Here is a 26,578-nt window from a genome sequence, read left to right as displayed (position 1 = left end):
GAATGCTTGCTGCAATTGTTATGACTTCAGCATGTTGCATTTTCTTTCACAGTCTCACCAGTATTCAATAGAGGCATTGGTGTTGCATGATAGTTGGCCACTTACTGAGAGTGAGTCTTTGCTTGTTCAGGAACTGAAAGAAATGCAGAAAAATGAAATTAAAGGTAGGTTGATCTAAGTACATGTTTAGTCAAATGTATTATGTTACTGATTTAAAAAAAATATTGCTCCAAGCAAAATTTTTTTCACTGTTTGAGTGAAATAACTAGGCAACAAAACATTTTGTTTTGTAGTTCTTAGAAATGAAGTTTGATTGCATGAATCTACATCTTCAGTTCACAAAATATAAGGAAATCAGAATACACTGCAAGACTCGCGTTCTTAGGGCTCAGCTTTAAGTAGAGATCTGGAACAGAAACATGCCTGCTGATAATTTAAGAAAATGCACTGAACAAAAAGCAGGGGGAAGGCCTGGTTTGGGAATGTATTCCTTCTGTACTGTTAGGAGAAGAATTTAGCAAGAGAAAAGACTAGGAAACCTCTCAAGTACAGTATGTATGTCTAAGCCACATACAACAGGACAAGAAGAAGAGAAATTACAAAAGGTTTTTGATTTTTTACAGATTATTGTAGTATTTCTTCTTAAGGGACAGTAAAAACTAATCCCAAGACACATTAAAAGAACTTAGAATCCTAGTAATTGTTCTGTAAATTAGATAAACGTCTTGTATTTTCTTCTTCTTTTATCAGCAAGCTTGACAAAAATTATTTAGATCTTTATTATGTTCAAATTTATCCCTCCAGACCCAAGAGCCTGAGAGAGGCAAGGTTCTGCCACTGCCCAGTCCCAGGTCCAACTGTTTGTGAGGCTGAAGATGTAATCCCACCAAGCATGTGCACATAGACACGCATACACACGATGTATATGTGTATATATGTGTGGGTATACGTGTATACACACAGGCACATTGCCAGCTACAGAGATCTCAGACACTCAGAGCACAAACACAAACAGCACCAGCTGCCTTATCTTGCTTTTCCCTCTTGGAATGGAAAGAATGGAAGTTCCCTGGATAGACTGTATATTTCTAAAAAGGTGGATCCTTCCACCAGCTGCACTTAGACACCTAATGTGCCCAGTAGCTTGCCTCTGCATCCCCTACAAGCTCTGAGGCTGCAGCCCTACTCCACCTGCTGGTGCAGAACATCACACACACATGCAGCTGATTCTCTTGTGTTCTCACCCCTAGGTTTCTGCAGAACCTAAAATATTGCTTCCCATTATTCAGTAGATTTTTCTGTATCATTAATATTAAAGTTCTACAACTCAATTTTTAAAAGAAGCGATAAGAGGAAATTATTTGCTTCCTCATATACATACACTTGCTAAATCTCAAAAAATTTATTTAGGATGGTCTGGGTTTTATTTACTAGTAGTATGTCTTACTTTTTATTCTATTTACATGTTTCTTTTTAAATGTCTGGTCAAGTCTTCTTTTCAGTAATTCCTAGTACTCTGGACTGAACTTAGATTCAGCAGCAGTAATTGCGGATGGATGTTTTCTAATTTCTTGGGTTTGGGATGTGTGCAATATTTGAAACTTTTTTCTTTATTTGTTCAGTTATTATTGCACAACTTTAAAAATATGTATCTTCTTGATTTACTGTAGTCTGTAGTCAATTTTAGTAGCATTTGAGGAGCTATGTCCTGTAGGCTTACAGGCTTGTACAGAGCTCTTTTAGTGATTTCACCTGCTTGAATTTTGTTGGGTTCTTCACAATATCATCTTTTCTACCTAGGTGATTCCATTCATTCTCTTCATTTTCCCTGTTAGACTGCTTCTCACAATAGACATTCTGCTACATCCTATTACCCTTTGAGTTGGCTACATAGTGACAGCTTGCACTTGACAATATCTTTTTATACAGGTTCACCGTGGTCTGTGAAACTGCAGGTCAAAGGAGGTCACTTATTCTCTTAAGTTTCTTCACTAGTTCTCAGCTCACATCACTGAACCTTGTCAGTGTCATGAGCGTTCTCCTGTTGAATTCAAGATAGCAGTACTCCAGTTCATAGCTCCCCTTCTCCATGCTAATTGATGCTCATTTGCAGTCAAACATACTTAAGCTACAGTCAGTGATAACAAGCACTTTTTTTCTTGGGATTATTTTAAAATGGTGTAAATATAATAATTTTTAAATGGTGTAATTTTTGTGCCCTCTCATAAATGCTGCCTTTCAAAGTAATCAAATCCATTTCACAGTTTTTATTAACTGAGTGTTTCTGTTTATACAAGGATACCAAACAGATTGCCTAGGCCACCAACAGAGTTTAAACACAACTTATATAAAAAAGTTTAAAACCAATACTCATTTAATAATATTTATTTTTTTGTACCCCTATTAACAGCAATATTTATCTGAAGTGCTTACTATAGTTAAGTATTTTGGGGGAAAGCTCAAATGTTTATTCCTTTTTCTGATTGTGACCTAGTCTTAAATCAGTTTGAAAACTGATCTTTATCATTTAAAATTGCTGACACAAGCTGTCAGACACAAAATTCATACAATAATAATATTGGTATGTAACAAAAAGGTACTGTTTCACCACGTGATTTTTAAGAATGATGCAGTGATCCAGGTTAAAAATTTATGCGAAAAGTTTTCTCCTTTTCAAGTATCTCTTTTTCATGTAAGCCAACACTGCCATCTAGAGTTAATTTTGTATTAAAGTTAATTTATCATGGCAAAAGCATATTTCAACTTTGTATTAAGATCTACTAAAATCTTTTAAACTAGTCTTCCTATTATACTCTTGATATTCACCAATATTATAAATACTTATTTAGAACATTTTTGAAGAAAGTACATTCTCTGATATACAGATAATACAAATAACCCTAACCCTAACCCTAACCCCCCACTAAATGCTCAGAGCCTATTTCAGATAGCAGTAGCATGATGTCTTCTCAAAGAAAGCTTCAAAAGACTCCTCTGTATTACATCTGTGAATAAGACAGATTCTCTGTAATTTAAATTTCATAAATCAGAAGTAGCTGTCTATCTTGCCTAAAAAAGAGAACTGATGTATCTCATTCTGAAGCTGAGTTTCGGCTAGGAATCATTTGGTGCAATTGTTTAACTTGTCATAGAATATCAGACTGGGTGATCACTTTAGTCCCATTTGGCATTAGACTAAATTAATTTTTGTATAAATAATTGAAAAGCAGTAGAGAAGCTAATTTTAAAGTTGCTGTCAGCTGTGTGTCATTGCTGTTAGCTGTGTGTCATCACTGTCAGCCCGTGTGATGACCAAGCTTTTCTTGGTGCCACACAAATATAAAAACTGCCACTGAGAGTTTGTGATGATTGATGCACAAGCTGTGAGCTGGAATGGCCTTTTACTTTCTGTATCATCTGCCTGCCTTTCTTATCATATCCCATTCAAAGCATTTGCCTGGCTTTACCTTTAGAAAAGCCCCAAGCTGCTGCTCACATCTCCCTTTGAATCAGAGTGGGCAGCATGCCAAAATGCAGCCATTGCCCCCTCCAGGCATTTCTGGAGGTTGATCCCTAAACTGGGGATACTGCTTGCTCTGCTGAGGAAGTGGGAAGGGCTGGGAGAACCTGGACAGAGCAGTACATGGGAGAGCTTGGAGATCTCAACTTAATCTTGCACTAAGCCTTCATATGGAGTTAAACTAGGTTACTTCATTCTAGCCCCAGTCATTTCTTATGCTTGTTTATTCTTTACTAACTTATCAGGGTATGCTATAAGTTCAGAGCATCAAAATGTTATAATTCAGAGTCACAAAATATTTCTAGAAAGCAGACAAAGCTTGTAGTATCCCATGACATAGAAAGTCTTTGTCTGGGATCATTTAGCTAACTACACTGAATGTCTTTGAGTGTTTGTGTAAGCAACAAATAATTTATCTCTAAAAATTAATTATGCCTTGAATAATGCATGTACACCAGCCTGATTTATGGTGCTAGTATGTAATGATAATGTGAAATTAAAGGGAGAGCCATTTATGTAATCATTTTATAACTTTGAATTATGTCATCACTGTTTTATATTTACATTTCCTGTGGAGTTGTTTTAGTATATTCAATATTTGTGGAGACCACTTTAATTTTTTGCTTTCATTCATTAATATAGCAGCATTGAACCAATTTAAGCTTTACACTTTGGTGTAAAATGTCACTGGACATTTTTTAAGTAGCATGAGGAAATAAGAATAATACCATTTCTAGACAAACACGTGTATGATATATGATGTAATACACTTATATACCATATATATTTGTATGTGGAGCTATATGTTTCTATATCATTAATATTTACAACTTTATGTATCCATTTAACCTCAGCCATGACAATGCAGATCTCATCCAAACCTTATTAATTGTGCAGTACAATGATTTGTCCTCAGTGGAAAGAAATTGAAAAAGCACTAAGTGAAAAATATCTACCTTAAAAGCATTAAGTGAAAGATATCTTATTGTTATTATCATCAGACAGTGAAACAGTCACTCATATCAACATTTTCTGAGAGAAATCCCCTGTTTTACCATATTGGCTAAATCTAGGTTTTCAGCACTTCTCTCAATGTTTCAGACAGTAGAAAGGTGGAAGGAAATGGAGATTTCAGACTCAGGATATTTAATCTTTCTCATAGTGTTTTGGATTCATCCCTTGTTGTTTAAACTGACACGTTCTTTATGCTATTAAAGTTATATGCTCTTACATGCTTTATTTATTAATTTATTTTAAAAACAATATGACATGGAAGAAGTCTTGTTTACAGCTCTCACCAGCTAAGACATTGCAAAATAACTGTTGCAAATGTCAATTCTCAGTATCATTAATTCAAACATGTAGTATACATATGTACTGATTATATAGTTAATTTAAAATGTCCTCAGTTAGTTCTGACAATGACAATTTTGCATTTCTTAAATATGCATTGAGTTTCAAACATGTTTCTTTGCTTTAACTTCCTTGCATTTTTATGCTCTAGACAGTCTTAGGATGTGAGATAATGAGAACATTGGCTTTACCTGTTTTGAGCTTCTTACTTTCCTGGTGCATAACAAACACTGACAGAGATTGTATGAGACTGGGGAAGGGAAGTGAGAGTCAGGCTGTGATTTTGTGCATTGCAGTCTTTATGCTGACCCATACACAAAGCAGCAATGCTGGCAGGCACCATGGAAACTCTCAATTAAGCCCTGGCTAAAGTGTTATTTAGGACAGAAAAGGCTGTCATAACGTGTTCACCTTGTAAGTATGTTTTTAAAAGTTGTTTGGTCCTCATACTCTTTCTTGGTAGTACTTGAAAGTGTCAACTAATTAACTGGCTTTCCTTTGTCTCTCTGTATGGCTGTTTTGTGCTGTTATTCCACCCTGAGTTTTATATGGAGAACTGTATTAATGGATAACAATGACATTCTTTAAATCATAATGCATTATAAATACATTTGAGTAACACATAGGAGACAGTATGAGGAGCACAGCTTTCCCCTAATTCTCACTTCTTTCCAAGTAAAAAAGATGGCAAATATTCCTAAATCAACCAGAAGATCAAAAGATAAAGCATTTGAGAAGACAGAAAAAGAGAAGTTCTGGAAAGAAAGTCCATCACTTGAATCTCAGGTGAGAACAAAGCCAAAGCCTTGATTTATTGAATGTGCCATTCTTGCACTGAATATAGAGATATTCTCAGGTCTGCAAATCAGTACTGCTATAACTTCTAATGTCCCTTGTATTTCTCTATACCCTGCTTTGCCACCTTTTTAGCTTAGCACTTGAGAAATGTTGAATTTAAATTTTTGAATGTAAAAGATGTGCATCCTGGATTTAGAGATACAATTTGCTCATTTATTTGTTTATGTAAAAAAACTGGTTGCTCCTTTTGTTGGTGTAGTCTCTGTCTCTGCTGAAGGCTTACTAAATTCCAAGAATTCACCATATTTGTGTCCCATTAATCCCTTGTTATAGTGGCTTCCATAGGTTTCTAGGGAGATGAAATAGGCCTTTCCACTGTAGTCAGTTCCTGTCTCATATATCACAATTGTCATTAGCATGCAGACATACAGTGGCAGAAAAATTGGTGTGTACTTGCTTACTTGGAAGTTCTTATCCCCTGGTGTGGATCATCTGAGTGTTCTGTGGCTGTCTGAAAAGCTATTGCCAGCCTTTATGCCTTAAAAGGAATAATTGACATTATTGGTTGAAAACAGATTGATGGAAAGCAATGAAGGAAGTGACAGCTTCTTGTCTAATGGCATTGCTTTTGCTGGAAATTTTGCTGCCTCATGGTGTGTAGTTGAAGCAAAGAGCCATACAGGTTTTCATTAAGAAATCTCTACTGATTTTTTTAGTTGAGTAACCTTACTGCACAGCAGACTTCCCTGTGATTCGTATCCCCACCTAATTATACAGAGCTCTGGAACAGTGCCTTACACTAGAGGTGCTGGGATGATGGTTCTTGGGAGTCCACACTAGAACAGATACAAGTTTTGAGATGGAGCCCTCACAGAAAGAGAAGATGTCCACCTTTAGTCTCAAACAAGAGCTGAACTCCTAACCCTAGTTCTAAGTCTTAAGCTTAAAGCTTCTTCAGATGATATGTTTTCCTGAAACATATGCAGTACTATATCTCATTTCTTGGTCAGGCATCAGAATAATGTACTAGGCTTCAGACCCTACTTAACCTGTGATTCTGGAGAAGCCATGCATTAAGGGGTTTTAGAGACTGGGAAGTGCTTGGGAAAGAACCTTATAAGACAGAGCAAGGTTTATTTCTATACAAAAATCCCACTTGAATATAATAAGGCTTCTAGTAAAGAAGCTTGTGGAAGGAGAGGAGAGGAGATAAAACAATTGCATGAAAAATCACACAAAGCACTCTTGTTCAGACAAACTGTTCAGAAGAACTGGGAGTATGGAACATGCTGCATGGGGGTGGGGGAAAACATGTAAACAAAACACCTCAAAGAGCTTCCAGGCATTGCAAAGTAATCTTTCTTTCCTTTGGCAGCCTCTGTGTCATAATGCATATCAAAGTCTGTCATTGTACAATGTATATCAGTCAGAAAAATTACCAGTATACAAAACCATAACTTCACCCTAAAGAGTGATAATAGATGTATACAAGTGACTACACTATGTTTATGATACTTTCAGCCAGGAGATTCGAACGCACCCTACTGGATTTTACGCATAGTTAGTGACCAGAAAGAGGCAGACTTTCTGGAGGTGAAAAAGGACACCCGGCGAGTAGATGAGATCAGAGCCATGAAAAAAGCATGGGAGTCTGCAGAGCCAGGGAGAGCTGTCAAGGTAATATCAGAGTGCTATCTCTGCAGTGATGTTTCTTCACAAGTTCCAGGAGTTGTTGTAATGGTAGAGCAGTTGCCACAACAGAAACCTGTCTTCATAGGGCTGATCGCTTCACTCCTCTGGAAGACAGGAAATTTTACAGTTTAAAGAATTAAAAGTGATTATGTGCTTGAATTCTGGGTAGGAATCCAGATCATCTAGATCACGCTTCTGTAGATCACTGGGGCTTTAGATTCTACTTTACAAAACATAGAAAAGTTTCTCCTTAGAAAGCCCACTACCTCTACACATTTGCAAAGCTGTTACTTGTGACAAGTTTAATGTTTAGCATGAACAGATTCTATCGAGAAATACACTGCTATAAACATGCCAAAAATTATTTCTCCTGAAGAACTGGCACCTGGTCATATCAGTACCCAAATTGTCCCTTGCAGCCAGGATTCTAAATTCAGTCTGCATTGCAGGTTTCCCAAGAGCCTGTAACACGCTCAGTATGAATTCACAGTTTTGGAGAAGCAATACTGATCTAGTTGCCAGGTACATCTGGGTGCTTTTGATGTGACATATGCTTGAGATGGAAAAATAATATGTGTTCTTTCTAGCAAAGCAAAAAGTGCAGTGCTGATTCAGAATTGGAAGCATCATTACCAAAGAAAAATAAAAGAACAAAGTGCAGTCTTCAAACTCACCTGACAGTTGTTCCCAGTACCATTGTCCATTAAGGGATGTTCAGCCAGAATCCCTAGCTTAGAAATTTGGGGGTTTTAATATTATCTTTCAGAAATGAACCTCAGACATGAACCTTCCCAGTTACACTCTCAGATTTTCTCAGATCTTTTCAGTGTGTTCAAAGCTCAAAACTTTTCCTGACACTACTCTATTAAATTCTGAACTAAGGAGAAATGCTGCTCTGCAGCTTTGATTAGTTGTACTGAGACTGAAAATGCAAGTACAGCCTCGTAAAGGTTAGCTAGAAATGAATACCCTTTGATGTGTGAGGACTCTTCAGAATCTGGTTCTATCACCATTACCTTCCTAATCAGAAAATCAACTGAATTGCAACTGCAGGGTTCCACTTTTGAAGCCCCATAGGACTTTTTTTAGTGACTTTTTTTAAACAACTGTCGTTGAAAAAATTGCAGCCACAACAGAATATGATAAAATAAGGTCCAAACTGGGGATATGCTATTCAGATTAAGAAACTTTCCCTCTCCTTTCTTCTTGACAACCCTGGCCCAATGTCTGCCTATTCCAGGGGTCACAGACCCTCTGACTCTGGAAAATGAGTGCCTGACTCCAGGCTGCGCAAAAGCCAAAGAGTTTCTCTGTCCATTCTGGCAATGACAGCCCTTAAGAGAATTCCAAGTGAGTCAAAGTCACCTTCTGAAAAGACAGAAGTGCTGATGTCTGCTTTTGGCAGCAAAGGTAATTGAGTCTGAAAGGGTTTGCATCCAAAGGTCCCATTTTTCAAGAGGAAGTCTAAATCATAGGCTATAGGAGCTCCTAGGAGGTGCATTAGCCATACATGAAGCTATACAGCTTTTGTTTTATTTTTAATCCCAATACTATTGTAAACTGCCCAGAGATCAGTGATTTCCTAGCATTTCATTGGACAGTGATTTTTAGTGTAAGTGTGCAATGTCTCATGACTGATTCAGTGGGGTTGTGGCATCTTTTCTGATTCCAGCACCAGGCAGACTTGCACACTGCACCCTGATGTTAGGTCTTATTGAAGACTTACAGAATCCTACTTTTGAAAATTCTTTGAGATTTAAAATATGCAGTAAAAGTTTTGTTATCTGGATTATAAAACTTTGATCTGTAGGCATTTCAGGAACGTGTGCGTTTTATTAATAAGTATGCTGTGAGAGATTCAGAGGAACCCATAGCTGGGGCTGAGACTGCCAACTTAACACCTAGTTCAGGAGAAGCAGGTAAGAGTACAACTTTGTGTCTTCTGTTTAGCATGTTCCACTCCTTAGGAAATACTTCTGCATTAAATACTGGCAGTAGATGGATAGATCAGCCCCGATAAAGGTGTCCAAATGTGTGATGGCAGGCTTGCTCTCTATCTCCTCTTTATTTCAATTGTTTCAGTGCTCTGTTTCCAGACACAGATACAGCCTCACAGCTCTTGGAGGCTGCCAAGTTACCCTTAAGCAAACTACAGGTAGCCCTTCTGTAGTAGAATTCTAACCCTAAATTAATCTGAAATTTTTGGAAGTTTAGTGGAAAATACCTTCTCCCTTAATTCCAAGTACCAGTTCATTAGCGTAGAAATGCTAAAAAAGTGTTTAGCAGCTAAAATAGCATGTCAGTAAGAGACTAATGCACCTAAAGTGCATGTTCATGGAAACTGTTCATGGAGAGTGGTCTGGAAGTGAGGTGTCAAAAAGTGCATACTGAGTAGCATCAGTTTCCTGGAAGCTTCCATTAGTGCTGTCTAATTTTCTTTAGTGATTACAACTTTTATGGATTCTTCATATGTATTCCCTGCCAATTTCTGTACTCTGATGAAAAGCTGAAGTGGGTGCAAGGCTTCAAGCTGTTTGTTGTTTTTTTTTTTCTTTTGTGATTACACTGAGATCAGGCCATCACAGAAAGGAAAGAATACTTCCTGGTCTGATTGTGACGGTATCTGGTCATGACTCATGTGCATGGAACTAGAACCTGTGACCAGTACTTAACTATAGATCAGTATTTTTCCATCCCAGTAAGTAATCTTCACAGGAAAGATGCAGATATTACAGTAGAATTAATCCTCACCTAATGCCTTTAACACGGCATTGGTTACTTGAAACAATATTGTTTGCTTGAAGTTGCTGCAAAATTAATGGTTGTCCACCAAGAGCTTTGTTCTAAACTAAGCATTTAGAATCTAATACAATGTCTTAGACACCCCAAGGACTTTAAGTTGTTGTGGTTCTATTTCACAGAGTGCAGCATTTGGCAATGATGAGATTGAACATTTCTGTAACATGCAGTATTTTTGTATTCTGGAGAATATTGTTCTGTGCATAAGGCGCTTCCAAAGATCCAAGTCACCCTTTGAGACCAGCAGAGAAGGCTGATATATTTGTCTATATATAGACAGTAAATATATAAACAGTAATTATTTTAATGCTCAGAAACCTCTTCCTATTTCTCATGAGAAAAGTCCAGTAATACTTTTAACAGAATTCAATTGGTTACTGCTATAAGTAAGGTAATAAAAGAGTTTTTATAAAATAAAACTAGTGCAGTCGTCATTAAATCTCATCAAATGTCACAAGTTTTTTTAGCACATCGAGACAAATTGAAAGAAGGAAGCATTGAAATAATGACAAAGCAGCTCAGCCCATTGCCATAATTAATGGTGTCATTGTACTGCAAGAATGCTACAATAAAACATAGCATGGTTATTATCCATGGGGTTAAAAAAAATAGTCTAAGATTTCAGAATATCAGTTTTAGTATGTCACGGTTTTTCTTTAAACTGGTATTTCTTAAATTAAATCTTCTCCCTGAAAGGGAATATAATTTTTTTAAACTACAGTCAGGACTGGAGAATCATATTTCTATTGATTTTTTTTTGAACAAAAGAATATGATACTCAGAAGTTGTTTTGGGTTTTTTTTAGGCATTGCAAAGTCAATGTTCTTGCTTAGATTTACTAACTTTCTTGAGTAGAGGGGATTTAGCTTAAATACACATATTAGTTTCATTCTAGTATATGTGGGTTTTTAATAGCAACTTTGATTCTGTCCCTAGTGTTGGAAATAAAAGGGCAGAAATATTATGTCCTCTCCAGCCCATATTCTCATTTAATAATGTATTTTGCTGAGCCAAAGGAAGAAAAATTTATGTAAGAATTTAGGTGGAGCTCCCTAGCATAACCACATAACCAGTTTAATCTGTTTTGTTTTATATTTTCTACCACAGGAAAGCAAACACCACAAACAGCTATTGACTCAAGATTAAAAACACAGCAAAAAAAATGGGAGCTTATAGATCTTAGTCCTTACATGAGGTAAGAAATCATGCCCTAACATAATAAATATCAAAGGTGTTGAATCACTGCACTGCATGTAATGAGTATCTGACATAAACATTTGAAGAAAATGAGGATTCAGGCAAATATGCTTATTTGAATCTTCTTGAAAGGAGCATCCAGATCACAGGTTATTCTGAGTTGGAAGGGACCCACAAGGATCAACAAGTCCTGCTCTTCAATGAATGGCCCGTACAGGGATTGCTCCCACAAGCTTGGTGTTACCAGCACCACACTCCAACCAACTGAGCCAATCCCAGGATCATAAAAAATTTGTCAGGATATTATGCAGGTTTAAAATACCATATTTAACAAATGCACTTCAGTTAATAATAGTTAATAGTTGAAATAACTGTACTAATTACATTTATTATTCAAAAGAACGATATTCTTTATTACAAGTGTTGACATGAACTTACTGAGCTAATTTAAATGCACCTCCTTGTTTGCTGTGCTGCAGCTATAACCAACCCACTTCATGCTTATGTCCATTTGTATTCAATGTGGCATTTTTGCATTTCATTGATCTTCAAAAGACTTCAAAAATGCTGAAAAATATGCTCAAATTTAATTTTAAATTGAGAAGGAAATTGGTATTATATTGAAGTGAATAGTTTAAACAGTATGGCAAAATACCTTCCACAAGCTTAAATCTTGTAAGCATTTCATTTGTCTTCAACTTGACTTTTACACTAGTCATTTAGGACAAAATATAAAAGTATATTATCCACTTATCTGCCATTATGCCAAAAGCAGAAGAAACCCTAAAAGATAAATTGCATTTGTCTCAATTATAGTATCAAAAACTTCTGAAAATGCATTTCTTTCAGTTAAAAGTGTCACATGTTGGAGTTTTTCATATGCTTGAAAATGAGCATGATTTTACAAATAGATTTAAAATAGACACTCAATTATAAGAAGACCTGGTCTCAGGAATGTATTTCCTTATTGGTGTCATATAGAAGTGGAGGAAAAGTGACTCCTTAACCATATCCAACCATATGATGGTGATGTTGCCAAATATAAGCCAAATACTCGCATACAGATGTTAAGCAAAACAGACAACAACCAAAACTGCATTTGATATGAAACAAATGTCTGGTTTGTGTTTCTTTCAGAAAAACAATGTCTGAACCTGTGCTGAGAAATGAGTCTATCATGCAACAGCAACAGATACATAAAGAAGAAAAATTCAACCATTTTAGGCAACTTTGCATGCTGGCTTTGGAACAAAAACAAAAAGAAAAGAATGACAGAATTTTATTGAAGAAGAATATACTTGAAATGTATGAGAACCTGCAGGTATGTTTTCAAGATTGCTTTCCAGTTAACTGCTGCTGTGATGTCCGCCACTACTCTGAATATCCTGATTGACCATTATCAAAGCTTGTATTCAATACTGGAGATAAGAAGCAATGAACAAGCTTGGAATTTCACTTGGGCAAAGTATAACTAGAAGTTCTAAAGTAAAAAAACAGTACTGCATGGCATCCTTAATATGATATTATTGGTATTTTTTAATACACTCTCTGCAAAAACACTATCACCATAAAAAGATGGTTAAAAGTCAAAAAAAACTGACCAAAAACTGACATACATGACCAGATGCTTATTAGGTAAAGTATCTCCAGTCTGGCTATTTTTTTTGTTTATAAAATTGTATGCAGCTTTTGAAAAGTAATAAAAAAACAATTACACAGGGGGATACATTGCTCTTAATGTGTCTCAGAAAAGTTAGAGAACGCAGTTTTCTTGTAATATGCATGATGCCAGCAAATGAAGAATTAATATTATTAAACCTCAAAAAAACATGTCTGTAAATAATAAATGTGATAGCATTAATGTAGGATCCATTGTGAGGATTAACTCAGCCAAGGCACTGCACATGAAATTGGTACAAGTATCATACCAAATTGGCTTAACTGTTGAGCATCAACAGGAACAAAATTGTTTGTTACAGTGGTGATACAATAACCACTATCAATCAGTTGGTGACTATTTAGAGCTCTTAAAACTGGATAAGAGACAGTAAAAGTAATTTTACATCAAATCAACCTATTTACAGAAATCTTAATTGAAAACATCTCCTTTGCTAGTTCCCAGACAGCCTGATTTGTATTACTCAACTACAGGTCAGCAAGGAGCCGCAGTTCTCCAACAGTGGCTGACCCTAATAAGGATGCCAGTCCAGGTTTTCAGATGTTGCTATGATTTTGGATACCTAACATATTGTATATTAGAAGGGCAAATTTTTCACAAGAGTAGATCCTTGACTCTTTCTAGAAAGTATTTCCATTAAAAAAGTTTCACAGTATGAATTTAAAATGAGATTTATTTGTGAATATGCACACTGTGCTGATAAACACTTTTGCAGTCCTTTCATCTGTAGACCACGAAGAACTATATACAGATTTCCCAGTATCCCCATTTTTCAGGATGGAAATGGAAAGGGAAAAGTTTTCAGAGGTGTCAAAGGCCCACTTGCCCCAAGCCTCATTGAAGGTCATTATGATTTAGGCTCCTTTAGCCTCTCAAAAGGCCACAACTCCTAAGCCATTTCCTGAACTTTCTCTTCTTCATGGTGAAAAGATTGACATATAGCTGTTTCTTTTGAGAAATCAATAAACATCCATGTAAAAAGAAAAGGAGAGATTGCTCCCCTTGTACATAGAGAGTCACAAAGTGAAACAGAACAGGAAGGATGCACTTGGTTGTGGTGAAATCAAGACTGATGTGTTGAGAGGGCGGTATTGCTGTTTGCTTTTGGCTAGGCATCCTTGGATGAAGCCCGAGGCAGAGTTTATAGCATTCGGGAAGCATACAGAAATCAGCTGCTGGACGCCGAGCACAGAAAAGAAGAAGAACTGGCAGCTCAGGAAGCAGCCCTGCAAGCAGAGCGAAAGAAAAACAAAAAACGGTAAAGGTTTAGCGAAAAAAGTGTAGTTGCTATCACTTGTGAATTGTATTTAACAGTTTGGGAAAGAAAGTTCATATGCAAAGGTGAGAAAAAATGTTTATTATTTTCAAGTACTGTTGGCAACTCTATCACATTTTATCTCTTTGCCTGTTGCTAGAGAAAAAAATTATCTAGTATTCTACAAAGCTACTCACTACTATTAAAGTTTTTATGCTTTGCTAGAATAACTTTGCAATAAAATTCATATTCCATTCAGACTCTTCTCCCAAAAAAACCCAGTGTCTTTTGTCTTTTTTTTTTCAATCAAAACGAAAACAGTCAAGAATGAATCAGAGTTGAAATAGTTAATGCAACCTGACAGTTTTGAATGTCATTTGGCCTGGCTCCTTAAGTGGATGACAATTTGTGGAGTTTATCATAATTAAATAGTGACAAACCACACTTTTCATATGCTGGCATTGGAAGGCTTACCAAAGCCTGATGGAGTAGGCTCACAAGCTTTCTATGTACTGTAATATTTTCCCTTCCATCATTCGCTTAAAGTGTTTTGGATTCTCACAGTAACTCTCTGTAGTGACAAACTCATGACACAACCTTCCAAGGCTTGTTAAACACTTCTTAAAACCCTATTATTCCCTTTGTTTCTCTTTCCTAAGATGTGTTTTGCCCATGCTGACTTTGCTCAAATGACTAATTACAATAGACTCCCAGCTGGAATTTTAAAATATTTCTTAAAAGTAAACCAGTGTGTGAATGAAGTAGCAGTCACAGGCTTTTTATTCAAAGGGTGAAGTATTTCCTCTAAGCTCTTGTTTCGATTATCACAGAATTCCTGTGTTTGTCATTATGTCATCATGTCATCAAAAACAAAAAAACAAACATCACATGCTGCTTCCCTGTCCATCTTTTTTTTCCAAAAAAAAAAAAAAAAAAAACCACTCAGAAGTTATCACTATTAATCAAACACAATGATCAGACTGTTACAATTGTGAAAACTCTCTATAACAGACAGGTGTTTTAAATGACTTAAAGTATTTTCCATGTATATATTCACAAGCAGAAGGCTGGGAAATTAGAATAAGTATGTCTTGTATACCTGAAATATGTCGAGGATGTCCAAAAGCATTTAATTATCTAGGCAAGGTAAGAAGTGAGACTCACCAATTTAATGTAAATCACAAGAAATTTTATCCTTTGCATTTCTGGCCACTGGTACTGACTAGCCATTGTCTTTGAAACTAGTCTTTCCTCTGCATCTTAATGACCAGATGTTTAGCTTCTGCTGCTTTTTCTTGCCTCTGTTTTATCCATACCTCACTATTTGACTTGAACTTGACTCAATCTTCTGTCAGTTCTATGACATAAGTGCTTTGTACCTCATCACACCTACACACCTGCTGCAATGCCAATGCTTCCATTTGGCCTCCTTCCACCCATACATCATAAACTAAACTAAACTAAACTAACTTCCTTGTCTTTGAAAAGGAAGAATTGAAACCAGAGGCCTAAAACTGCACTGTTGATTTTTATTCCAAAGAGCAGGAGCTAAGTTTTGCTTTGACCCATACAGGCTGCAAATAAAAAGCCTGTCAGTCGTTTGCTATAATTGGTCTTTGTCCTCTCTATTTTGGAATATGGGATATACTGCTTCATAATATTCCATCTTGTTTCCATGGCAATAGCACGTGTTGGTTGTCTTCTTATGTGAATCTCTAATGAGCTTCTGTAGAGGAAGATCAACTTGAAGTTCTGTTCTTCATGTCACTGCAAGCGCTATAATGACATTCTTTTGTAAAAATCAATCCAGCTCAAAAAACCAGCATTATCAATATCTAAATGTCAAAAATTCAGCTAATAACCTCCATGATCACAACTAGTCCCTACATGTAATCAGCTGTCAACTGACTTAAACTCAGGCACAGTGTACTCAGATCAACATTATCAAATCTTGCTCTGATGTTAAACATAATTCTAAGCTTCATATTTTTTTCATGTTGAAGGATAATGTGGCATCGTGGAAATGAGCTGTGAATGTCTCAACTGGCTCTTTTATCATTTTAACAATGTAGATATGATGAGGGTGTGAATAACTGTCACACTGTTTAATTGCATGTACTTTGGAGCGTGTAATGTTTTAAGAGAAGCACAGTAACAGTTTTACTAAATCTCTGTGCATATTCCAGAAGAACAAAATATTCACTTACCTCAGTGGAGCCTGGAAGAGAAAATGCCTTGTTTGGATTGTGTCAAAGAATATACATACATTGGACCAGAAACAGATGACATTTCATATGCATCGGTTTTACGCCAACAAAACAGCTTTTTTTACATGGTGCACTATATTACAGGCTAAGTTTCCCTACTAAGTTAGTAGGGAAATATGTACAAAAACTAAAACAAAACTATTCCAAAACAGCCATTTGCAGTAAATTCAAGAGCCATTGTGTTTTGCACTTTACTATAAGGAAAACAAGAATGGTACGTTGTGTTTTAATTGATAGGATTTTTGCCTCAAGTTTGAAGACCAGGCTGCTCAATAATCAAATTATGTGTTCACATGGATGAAACATGTTTATTCTTTTGCCCTGTAGGAGTAACGCAATTTTTAAGCACCATAACTTTATAACATTTACTGTAATGAAAGTACTGGAATTTCAGTAGTCATGAGTCCTGCTTATACTTAGCTCAGCCATACTGGGCCAGATTCAATAGGGGTATAAGGACAACCCTGAAATTATGTGCATTCTTACTCAGTGAAGAACTTCAGCAAAGGACTCACACATGGAGTCAAGTCCTTTATATAACAGAAACAGATAGGACAAACTTTTCTGGATCAAGACACGATTGCTTTATCTTTCAAGATGACAGTAATTTTGGAGGTGCAATAGCAGAATGGCTGCATTAAAGCCTACTATACCAGGTATTGGTGGCATCACACCACAGAAGAGGTTTGAGGGAGTGGGAGTAGGGACCTTCTAATATTTCTTAGAGAAAATAATCTCTGTGAATGTTGGCACAGTTTGTCACTTACACAGCCTCTCATTTTTTGTTCATGAAAAGACTTTGGGTATGAAAAACAGCACATATATCTATATTGATCTTGAAAAGCTGCAGTTTAACTGTCATACTTCTCCCCTGAAATTTCAAGTCTGACTCTGGAAGAAGAGTCTGGCAGCCATTTCTTTACATAGATAAAGAGAATTTGGTAACTCAGCAATTCAAAAATCCAGATCCGGGTCTGGCAGAAGATTGTGTGCTTCTTAGAGACAGTCTCCAATATAATGGTAAGATTTTCTTTTTATTTTTTGTGATTCCCCCACATCTTTAAGTACCTCCAACTCATGAATAAAATACAAAGCTGATTCCACTCTCTGCACTTAAAACACTGTTGAAGAGTCTGTTAGTATCCAAACATCAAGAAGAAGCAATTTCAAGAAGCAGCACAGTGGCATGTGAGAGACAAGCCTGGTTTTCCTCCTGTGAACCAGTTATGCGGTTTGAAACACCTAGTGAGCTCATAGTTTAGAGTAATACTGGAAATGTTTTACAAATATACTTGGTGATTGGCTGGAAATTTGAATATTGATATAGAATTCTATTAGAGCAGAGAGCATCTTTCAACATCTCATTAAGGTTGAGCTGCATTTTTTGTGTGGTAAAACTAAAAGAAGTTGCTTATTGTACTCTTCCCTGACACTCATTTCTCTTTCAACTGAAGTGTAGCCAGTTATACAAAGGAAAAATGTCACTATTCAGTAGAAATTTGTAAAAGTTTGGATGGAAACTGCAGAAGTCACAGAAGAATGAAAACATGTTAGATTTCATTGTGAATAATCCCTAAAGAATTTATCAGAGTTTGATTTCTCTTCTTCTGCATTTTAGGAAAAAATGGTAGATTCACAGTGTGGTGCAGATAGCAGAGAAAGAAAATAAGTCTTTGACCTGATAATTCAGTTTAATGGAGATTAAGTCCATAAGGACTTATTCACTTGTAATAATTCTTTGTAGGTGTGTTCTGCTAAGCTTTAACAGTTTTCACTGCTTGATCCTTTTCTCTCGACCAGCTATTCTGAATTAGAAAGGATCTTTTCCATTAAAATATGTGTCTACAGTTACTTTTAAATGCAAGTAGCTTCATTAATCTTCATATTACTTGTCCCATCTGCTTTGCTTTAATTTGGCTGGCATTTACACAGTGAGTTACAGACCAAAAAGCAGACCAAGCCTGTTCCATGTTGCCTTGCTACTGAGACCAGCAATGTGCTGTGAAACCAGGCTCAGTTCTGAGTTGCCAGTCTGCTCACCCCAGCAAAGTGCAATTTACCCACTCTATAAGGTCATATTTTAATCCAAGGAAGACAGAATTTATGCACATGCACAGCATTTCCCCTCCAAAAGCCAAGAAAAATGTCTACATATTTTGTCTGGCAGAAAACATAAGAGAACAGCTTTGCATAATCACATGGCAGTTTGCAGAAGAAATCTCACTCTCAGAGCCCTTTTTTCCTCTCATTCATTTCTTGAATTAGTCCTAATAGATTCAGAGTCCAGGTCATATTTCAATGATTTAAATATTCTTGTTTGCAGAAAAACAAGATGCTGTTGTACTCCATCTCAAAAGAGGACAAAGACAGTAGAGAAGTAGGAAGCCAGGAAAAGAGAGGAAACCATTTGCATTGTATGAAGTGTGACAACAGCACAAAAGGAAGGTGCAGTGAAGACGTCACTAGCCACAATAAGAAGAACTATTTGCTGGGGGGGACAGGGGAACATAGGACTCAGAAACTTTGATCTGTGTGGCATCAAGAATGTGGTTAGGGTCAGTGGTTCAGGCAGTGAGCAGGCTATTCTGAAAATGAGATCATGTACAGGCCCAAGTGTAGCCAGGACATGTGACTTTGGGGCAGATCTCAGTGCATGCTTCTCTCTGAAACCTGAGTCTCCCTGCCCAACACATGGCTTTCCCTCAAAAGGCAAGCCCCAAAATGCTCACTCTTCCATGGGTAGATGTGAGGTGCTTCCTTGCACATGGCAGCCCTGTGGGCGCAGCACAATCCATAGAAAATAATACCCAGGCTTGTCTACTCTCAGCCTGAGAAAGCTGGATTCCATGGATGTGCACCCACGGACAGGACATCCCGGATATATTTCCCAGACACCATGGGGGACCCATTCTCACCAGACCCATGCTCACAAGACCGAGCATAGGGCAAGAGAGATCCTGGCTCGGTGTATTCATAGTGAAGCTGGAATATACAAGGAGGGATAGGGCAGCTGCATGTTCATGGACTTCTGTAAGGTTTGACTTGCTAATAAGTCATATAAGTGAAGTGTCTTGCTAAAAGGAGATTACTGGTTTGCAGCCTGTAGTGTGCTAGACTTTATTTTCATTCAATGTCTGGACATTCTACTCCTGGCAAAAGCCAGTAGATGTCAGCTACAGGCAGGTACAGAGGCATGCAAGCACTCAGCGGTGACACAGCTAGGAGCAATCAGAACTACATCAGACATACAGAAAGCAGAAAATGCCTAAAGGGGCACAAAGGGGGAGTGAAAAAAAAACCTGTCCTTCCTCTTCTATACTCCACTCCTTCATCTTTAAGGCCACAATTATTATGGGTTTTTTTTTGTTTTGGTTTTTTGTTTGTTTGTTTTTGTTTTTGTTTTTCTTGGTTTTTTGGGTTTTTTTTTTACTACAGAGAAACCTTGAATTGGCTCTGGAGACTATTGTTGGCAGAGGTTAGAATCACAGATCCAAAAATCCAGGAAAGACTAAAACTACTCCACCCTTAGTCCACCAGAGCAGACAAAGGAATGAAAGCCTTTATATCACAGGACTTTACATACCCCATAAAAATTTTACTCTTGGGAACTGGAGAAAGATAAGGGACTAAATATTAGCCATGAGTGCCTAAAGCTATGTTTGTACTCTTCTTTCTTACACCACAAAAATGTGGCATGAGAGAATGTGAGGTTCAGCTAGTGCAGGAATGAGAAACTTCCTCTTACCTTGTTCTTACTCTTGGTAGAATGACTCTCACAGCATTTCACCAAAAGCATTAGGAGAAGCAAGGAAATGCTTTTCTATTGTTCTAGTGCAATAGGTGAGTTTCCTAAAAGCACATTTCTCGTACTTGCTTAAATGGCTTTCACCTGAACTATTCAGAGTTTTTATTTTAAAAGACTTCTTTGGAAACTTAGGTTTTTCAAGTGGTTTCTTTTTTTCTCCCATATATATTACTGGCTTAGCACATTGCAGCTGTGATGTAGCAGATAGAAACTGTTTTGATAATTGATGCTCTGAAGTACCATATGCATAGGCTGAGATATTTAAGTTCTGTTTAGTGTGTTTGTCTGTCTATGTCCATATCTGCTTTCTCCTAAAGACTCTGATTTGTTTACCACAAAACAACAACAAAAAATCTGGAAACATGGCTAAGGTGAGAAGAATGTAGATCTCCGTGGTACCGTTTAGAAATTGGACGCAGAGACAAGTTCATATGAAGTATCATTCTCTTTTCAGTCTTCTCACTAAACCTAGCATGAGCTGGAGGTCTAGTATTGTCCCCCACCTATCTATCAGCCCATGTGTGCTGAGTATATCATTGCTATAATTCAACACACAGCCAGCACTGGTACAACAGAGTTGGCGTGCAGTGCAGAACAATTGCAAATCAAGTGCGAGACATTTTATCAGATGAAGTCCCTGCTCAGTGACATTCAGCTGGAGATTTGCAAGAGGCCAGGATTTCACCAGTGGGATGCACAGGGCAGAACATTGTGAGATGGCACAGATAGCACTCTTGGCAGTCCAGTTAAGTACTTTGCTTTCAGATTCAACACAATGCAGTCTCTTTGTTCCATCCTTTTTACAGATTCCACTGTATTTATTGTTTGTTTCATACTGTCACCTTGGTAGCAGTGTAGCTGTATGGGGAATAATGTGGAAATTAACTTAAATAGAAACATACAAAAATGTTGTGCCAGAGTCTTTTTTTTTTTTTTTTTTTTTTTTTTTTTTAATTTTTTTATTTATTTAATCAAAAATAGTGCAGATAGTATAGAGGGGACACCTAACTCCAGACATCCAAATCTGGAGGCTGAGTCACTTTAAAAAATTCATAATTCATAATTCATAATTCATAATTATGATTTATAATTAAAAATTAAATTTATATACATATGATTTATAATATAAATATATATGTATGATTTATAATTAAAAATTCATAATTATGATTTATGTCTGGAGGAGTTTTTAAAACGCGATGTGAATCGTGTCTCTGCCAATAGGTAATACACACTGTGAATATCTTACGACAGGACTTGCGATTTTCCGAGTGACGACGTCCAGGCGCCGCCATTCCCTCCCGGCTGGGCCCGCCAGGGGGCGCTGCGCCCGCGCCTGCTCCCGCCGGGATCGCTCCTGCCCTCACGGGCCGCTCCTTCCCTTACGGGCCGCTTCCAGCCCTGCCCACACGCCCCGCCGCCAACAGGGACGGGGACGGGGACACAGCCCGGGCAGCCCACAGGGAGCGCCTGCTCCGAGCTGTGCCCTAGGACCGAACACGGTCCCTCAGCCCCTCCCCTCTGCAGGAGAGAAGTGCTGAATTCTCGCTGACCCGGGCTAATTTCCGAGAGGCTGGAGGCAATGATAGCTGCTTTTTAAATCTTTTCTTACTCACATAGCAAAATGTGTACTCAGTTTTGAGTAGCGCTATAAATAAAGTAAAAAATAATAACTGGGAGGCAATGGGTCTGCAGAATAACAAAGCCCCGTGCTTTCATCTAGGCCCTGCAGAGCTGTGCCCCGTCTGCCCATATTGCACTTGAAAGAGAAGGCATCTGTGTGAACTGGAAGGATTTTGTGTCTTTCAGCCCCTCTGCCTGTTCCAACACCGAGTGTGTGACCGGCTCCAGGGCAAACCTGAGCCCGGCTCCGCTGACCCGCGGCTGAACCCTCGCTGCTGCCAGCCCCCGGGAATGCGGCCGCTGGCTGTGTCCAGCCTGAGTTGCCTTAAGCCTTAGAGCCCCTGAAGGCTTTTCCGCTTTTTGTTTTCAGGGTTTGTCTGCGGGCCAGCTGACGGCTTAACTCGGCTGACCTTCCTCTCCCAGCGAGGCTGACGCCGGTGCACGGTATCGATCTCACTGCGGTACGGGAGGTGCAGCCAAAGCACCGAGAGGCACTCACCTCGTACACTGTAGCACAGTGAACTTTCAGAAAGTAAAAGTGCTTGTTCAGGAGGCTGATAGAGTAAATCATCAAAAATACCCTCTGTCCATTGTGCCTCTTGACATTCATTGCGCTGCAGCTGTGACTTGTTTTATTGACTCATTATAGGGATATAATGCATTGGGAAGTTAGAAACTTGCAAAGGGAAGTATCTGCTGTCCCATAAATTGTCCCTCTAATTTTGTAACACATTACATTTAAAGGCAGGTCATAATGTTCCCAATCAGTTACCAAAAGGTAGGTCTCTAACTAAAAATTACTTGAGTGAGGAGCTGAGGAACTTGCTTCAAATTGGAGCACTGAAAATCAGGCCAGTTTGAATTAACTGCTGGTGGAGGCTAGCTCTGAAAACACGGGCTGCTGTCACCAAGTGCAACTCTTGCCTTTTGAAACAGATCCAGGGAATGAACAAGCATAAAAATATTCCTGACAACTTCAGGGTGCTATTCAGTGGTACTGACCCTGCCTGCTCCACTAAGGGGCCTGACACAGCACAAGGGCCATCACCACTGGATATGCATCCACTTGACCTTCAGCTAGAACCAAATCCACACTCTGCTTGTTGTACAAGAGAAAATGGGGGATTGGGATAAGCAAGGGTCAGTTTTTTCCTCTCCAAGTATTCTTGCATGGACTGAGTAGGTAACTGTATAAGTAAGCTGGATCATAATGGGTGCTGCCTAGATTTTTGAACAGGTGATTGGTCTTTTTCTCCCATTTATAAATCTGATACATATTAGTTTCATAATTTCTTTCAGCAAATTTTTCAGCTGCAGCAATCATCGAGAGCTACAGCAAATATTTGTTTTGTTTATTGCTTGTTTTTCAAATGTCATCATGCACCAGAGGTCTGCAGGAGCTCATCACTTCCCAGGGACAAGAAGACTGCAAGAACCTTCTGATGGGGAACAGTCTGTGCAGTCTTCTGCCTACAATAAACTTCTTTTCCCTGTATGTGGGCAAAAAGACAGAATATCACAGAAATTAAAAAAACAGATTGAAGCTCTCATTGTGTTTAAGCTGCAGTATATATTAGGATATGGCATTTGTCTAATGATGAGTCTTATGGCTGAGGTGTTAAAAAAGAATTAGTCTAGGCAATTTAGCCACCAGACTGCTATTGATATTACCAGAAGCAGGCTGATTGACTTTGCAAGTTTCCAATTATAATCCATGCTATAATTATGACTATATTCTCCATAGAGCACTACTGAGCCTCCATTTTTGACTCATAGCAGATTCCCACTGAAGTCAGCTGCAGCTGTGCTTGAGATGGGGCTTTCACAGGCAGCACTGTTTGTCCGAAAGTAAACAAGCTGTTCCTGTAAATTGCTTCCCCAAAATGGACAGTTTTCTCCTATGTATGGTCATAGCTCTAATCAGGCACACAACTTTTGCTTTGTTCTGACACGGGAGCAAAGTCAAGTTTCAGGCACTGGTAGTCTGGTATGTCTTCAGACTTGTCCAGCACTGTAAGAGTCTTTTAACTTTTACAAGTCTTAGAGGCTAGCTCGAGTCTCCATCCAATAATTCATTATCAAGAATACCCTGCTTGCCTGTAAATTGTATTCGCATTAGTTTTTGTGCAGACAAGCAAAATGTATTTAATTGATTTCATCATCATGATTAGAAGGAGGTATGTAGATTTATGCAAGAGGAGTAAATACTCAGGTTTAATGTGGAAAGCTTACACGAGAAAAATCTATCTTCATCTCCTACCTTATTACACACTCAGGAAAACTCTACATATTGATTTTAAGTGAAGTTGTTAATTGCCTGGCCAGCACTAAAGTGAGGAAAGGTATTTTGGGAAGCAGATTTCCATTTCTGAAGAAAAAGAGGAAGCAAAGACCATAAATTGGGGGAACAGCAAAATTCATAAGACTATAATTGTTCATGTTAAGATGCACAATGTGAGGAGAAGATCTTCATGTTAGGAAGTTTCTGTAAAGGCTAGCTTGCAGACAAATTGCCCCCATTATCCTGATAATCACTTTCTAAGCCACAAAAAACCATAAATCTCCCATCTGGCAAGCAGATCTGTGGAAGTACAATCCCGTGGGATTCTGCATGACATTACCGGCCTGTTGAAGCTGATCAGAGGGTGATGTAGGGCTGCCATCTCAGGCTGTGTTTGGATGTTCTATTTCCTTATTTCTGGGAGGAATACGAGCTTCACCCCTTTGGTATTTGTCTGGGAATCAAAGAGCATGTGTCACAAGTATATGGACATTTCTTCATGGAGAGTTTTCAGAAATGTAATTACAGCTGTCCTTAAACACCATGTTCTATTTCCCCATGCCCTGTGTAGTGCTCTGCTACAAGATGGCTGCGTAACCTAAAGCCATACTAGCATTTTAATCTTGGACTTTTTATTACTGGCTCTTTTAATCTCAGGCTTGCTTTTTTTTTTTTTTTTTTACTGTCTTGCCTTTCCAAAATTTGCATTATCAGATACTTATAATCAATTGCCAAAGCAGAATAAAGAGTATCAGTCAGAAAGTTCTCCATCATCATGGTATGTTACCCTGTGGTATTTGAGCACTTGTAAACAGGAATGATTTCTGTCTCCTGAGAGGGCTGGGGCACCAGGAGCTGTCCTGGTTTTGCAGAGAGTATAATTTGGGTATTGGCCATAACACCACATAAGCCCTGTGGCTTTTTTAAAGTGGTGTTAGGAGTAAGGCACAGCCTGGCCATGGTTTCATAGCGAGTTTGGGGTCTTGCAGTACCTGGGCCTTGAGCCCATCATACTTTTGACAACCAGCTCAATGCATTCTCTTGCTAATCCACAGCCATGCTTCACAAGGCAGTAGGAGAAACCCTCTCTACTGAGCACTTGTTAGATTGCTTCTGTTGGGAGGGAAATCGAAATTTCAAAAGTCGAGTTATCATTTTTTCTCTACCTTTTGCAAAATAATAAGGTGAGGCTTCCTAATGTGCAACCACTTGCAATTAATCAGGCAGTGACTGTGTCTGAGAGGGGCTTAGGGAGCTCCCACCTGGAGCCAGGTTAATCTGTTCTCAAAATTTTGTGACCTGCACCCACAGTAGGGGTGGCGGGGGCCTTTTGAAAAGACAGGAGTGTCATCTAGTGGTGAAACAAACCCACTCAATCACACCCCAAGGGCCACCACCTGCCACCTTTCATACAGAGCACTGGGTGACATGTTTTGTTTCTGCCACACTTTAACAGCCTAATGTAGAATGTACGGAGTAATGCTTCTTTTAGCTTTCATCCTTGTGGGATTTCTTTTATGCAGCCTAATGGAAAATAATATGAGCCCATAGCTAACCAGGCAGCAGACACTAATGGCTCTCCAACTGAGGTTCTTCTGTCCCTGTGATGGGATACAGGGATGGTGTGGATACACCATTCCCCAGGAATTGAGAATTTTACAGTTTTATTTACTTGTATTGTGTGATGTGTCCACTGAAGGAATGGACATTTGCGTTTTAGAGTAGATATTTTTCCCAAACTCTTTTGCCTTCTTTCACACCTAAATCCAGATTTATTAGTGAAGCAGAGCATAAATCTTGTAATTCTCTTGTAGTTGGTCAGATAAGAAAGGAGAAACATCTTCTCACCAGAAGCATCACTAGCAGAGGAACATGCAGAGACAGGTGGCCGAGCTGGCAACAAAGTGGAGAGGAGAAATACTGGCTGGTTATGTACAATTTTCCTGATAGGACTTCCTGGCAGTTCATCACAGTAACTGTAATGGAACAAACCCAGCTTGAGGTGTTGTGAAGGTCTTCTGAGGGAAAACAGACTTTGAATCTAGTCAGGTAGAACTTAGCATGTAAAATTACTGCCAGTCATTGCTCAGTACACATTTTCTAATGCAGAACTGGAAACCCACCTTTTTTTGGAACAAAGAGGGACTCACGGTTTTTACAGTCGATGCCAAGGACTGAGGCTTAAGAAAAATCCCCAGTGCTTCCAGTTGATTAGGGGCTGGTGGATAGAGGGTGTAGAGCTACCTAGCCTTGGAGCAGTGGGCAGTGAAAATCTTAGGATCTAGTCCCTCTTCCAGGGAGACTAACTAA

At 38.3% G+C, this 26,578-nt stretch overlaps 1 protein-coding gene across 2 annotated transcripts in view; it reads left to right on the top strand.

Annotated features, from left to right (window-relative positions):
* The window catches only part of ADGB (androglobin), a 98,173-nt gene extending 83,585 nt beyond the window's left edge, over positions 1 to 14,588 (top strand). For both annotated transcript variants that reach the window (XM_053973252.1, XM_053973250.1), the window contains exons 29-35: positions 53 to 164; positions 5,550 to 5,659; positions 7,193 to 7,348; positions 9,174 to 9,282; positions 11,270 to 11,357; positions 12,497 to 12,680; positions 14,150 to 14,588. In XM_053973252.1, the coding sequence (XP_053829227.1) occupies positions 53 to 164; positions 5,550 to 5,659; positions 7,193 to 7,348; positions 9,174 to 9,282; positions 11,270 to 11,357; positions 12,497 to 12,680; positions 14,150 to 14,299 (909 nt within the window). In that variant the 3' untranslated portion in view covers positions 14,300 to 14,588. The remainder of the gene's footprint in view (positions 1 to 52; positions 165 to 5,549; positions 5,660 to 7,192; positions 7,349 to 9,173; positions 9,283 to 11,269; positions 11,358 to 12,496; positions 12,681 to 14,149) is intronic.
* The last annotated feature ends 11,990 nt before the right edge of the window (positions 14,589 to 26,578 follow it).

The sequence above is a fragment of the Vidua macroura genome, chromosome 3 (assembly GCF_024509145.1).
Source record: "Vidua macroura isolate BioBank_ID:100142 chromosome 3, ASM2450914v1, whole genome shotgun sequence".
In the NCBI taxonomy this organism is placed as follows: Eukaryota; Metazoa; Chordata; class Aves; order Passeriformes; family Viduidae; genus Vidua; species Vidua macroura.
This window is presented reverse-complemented; position numbering and strand designations above follow the sequence as displayed.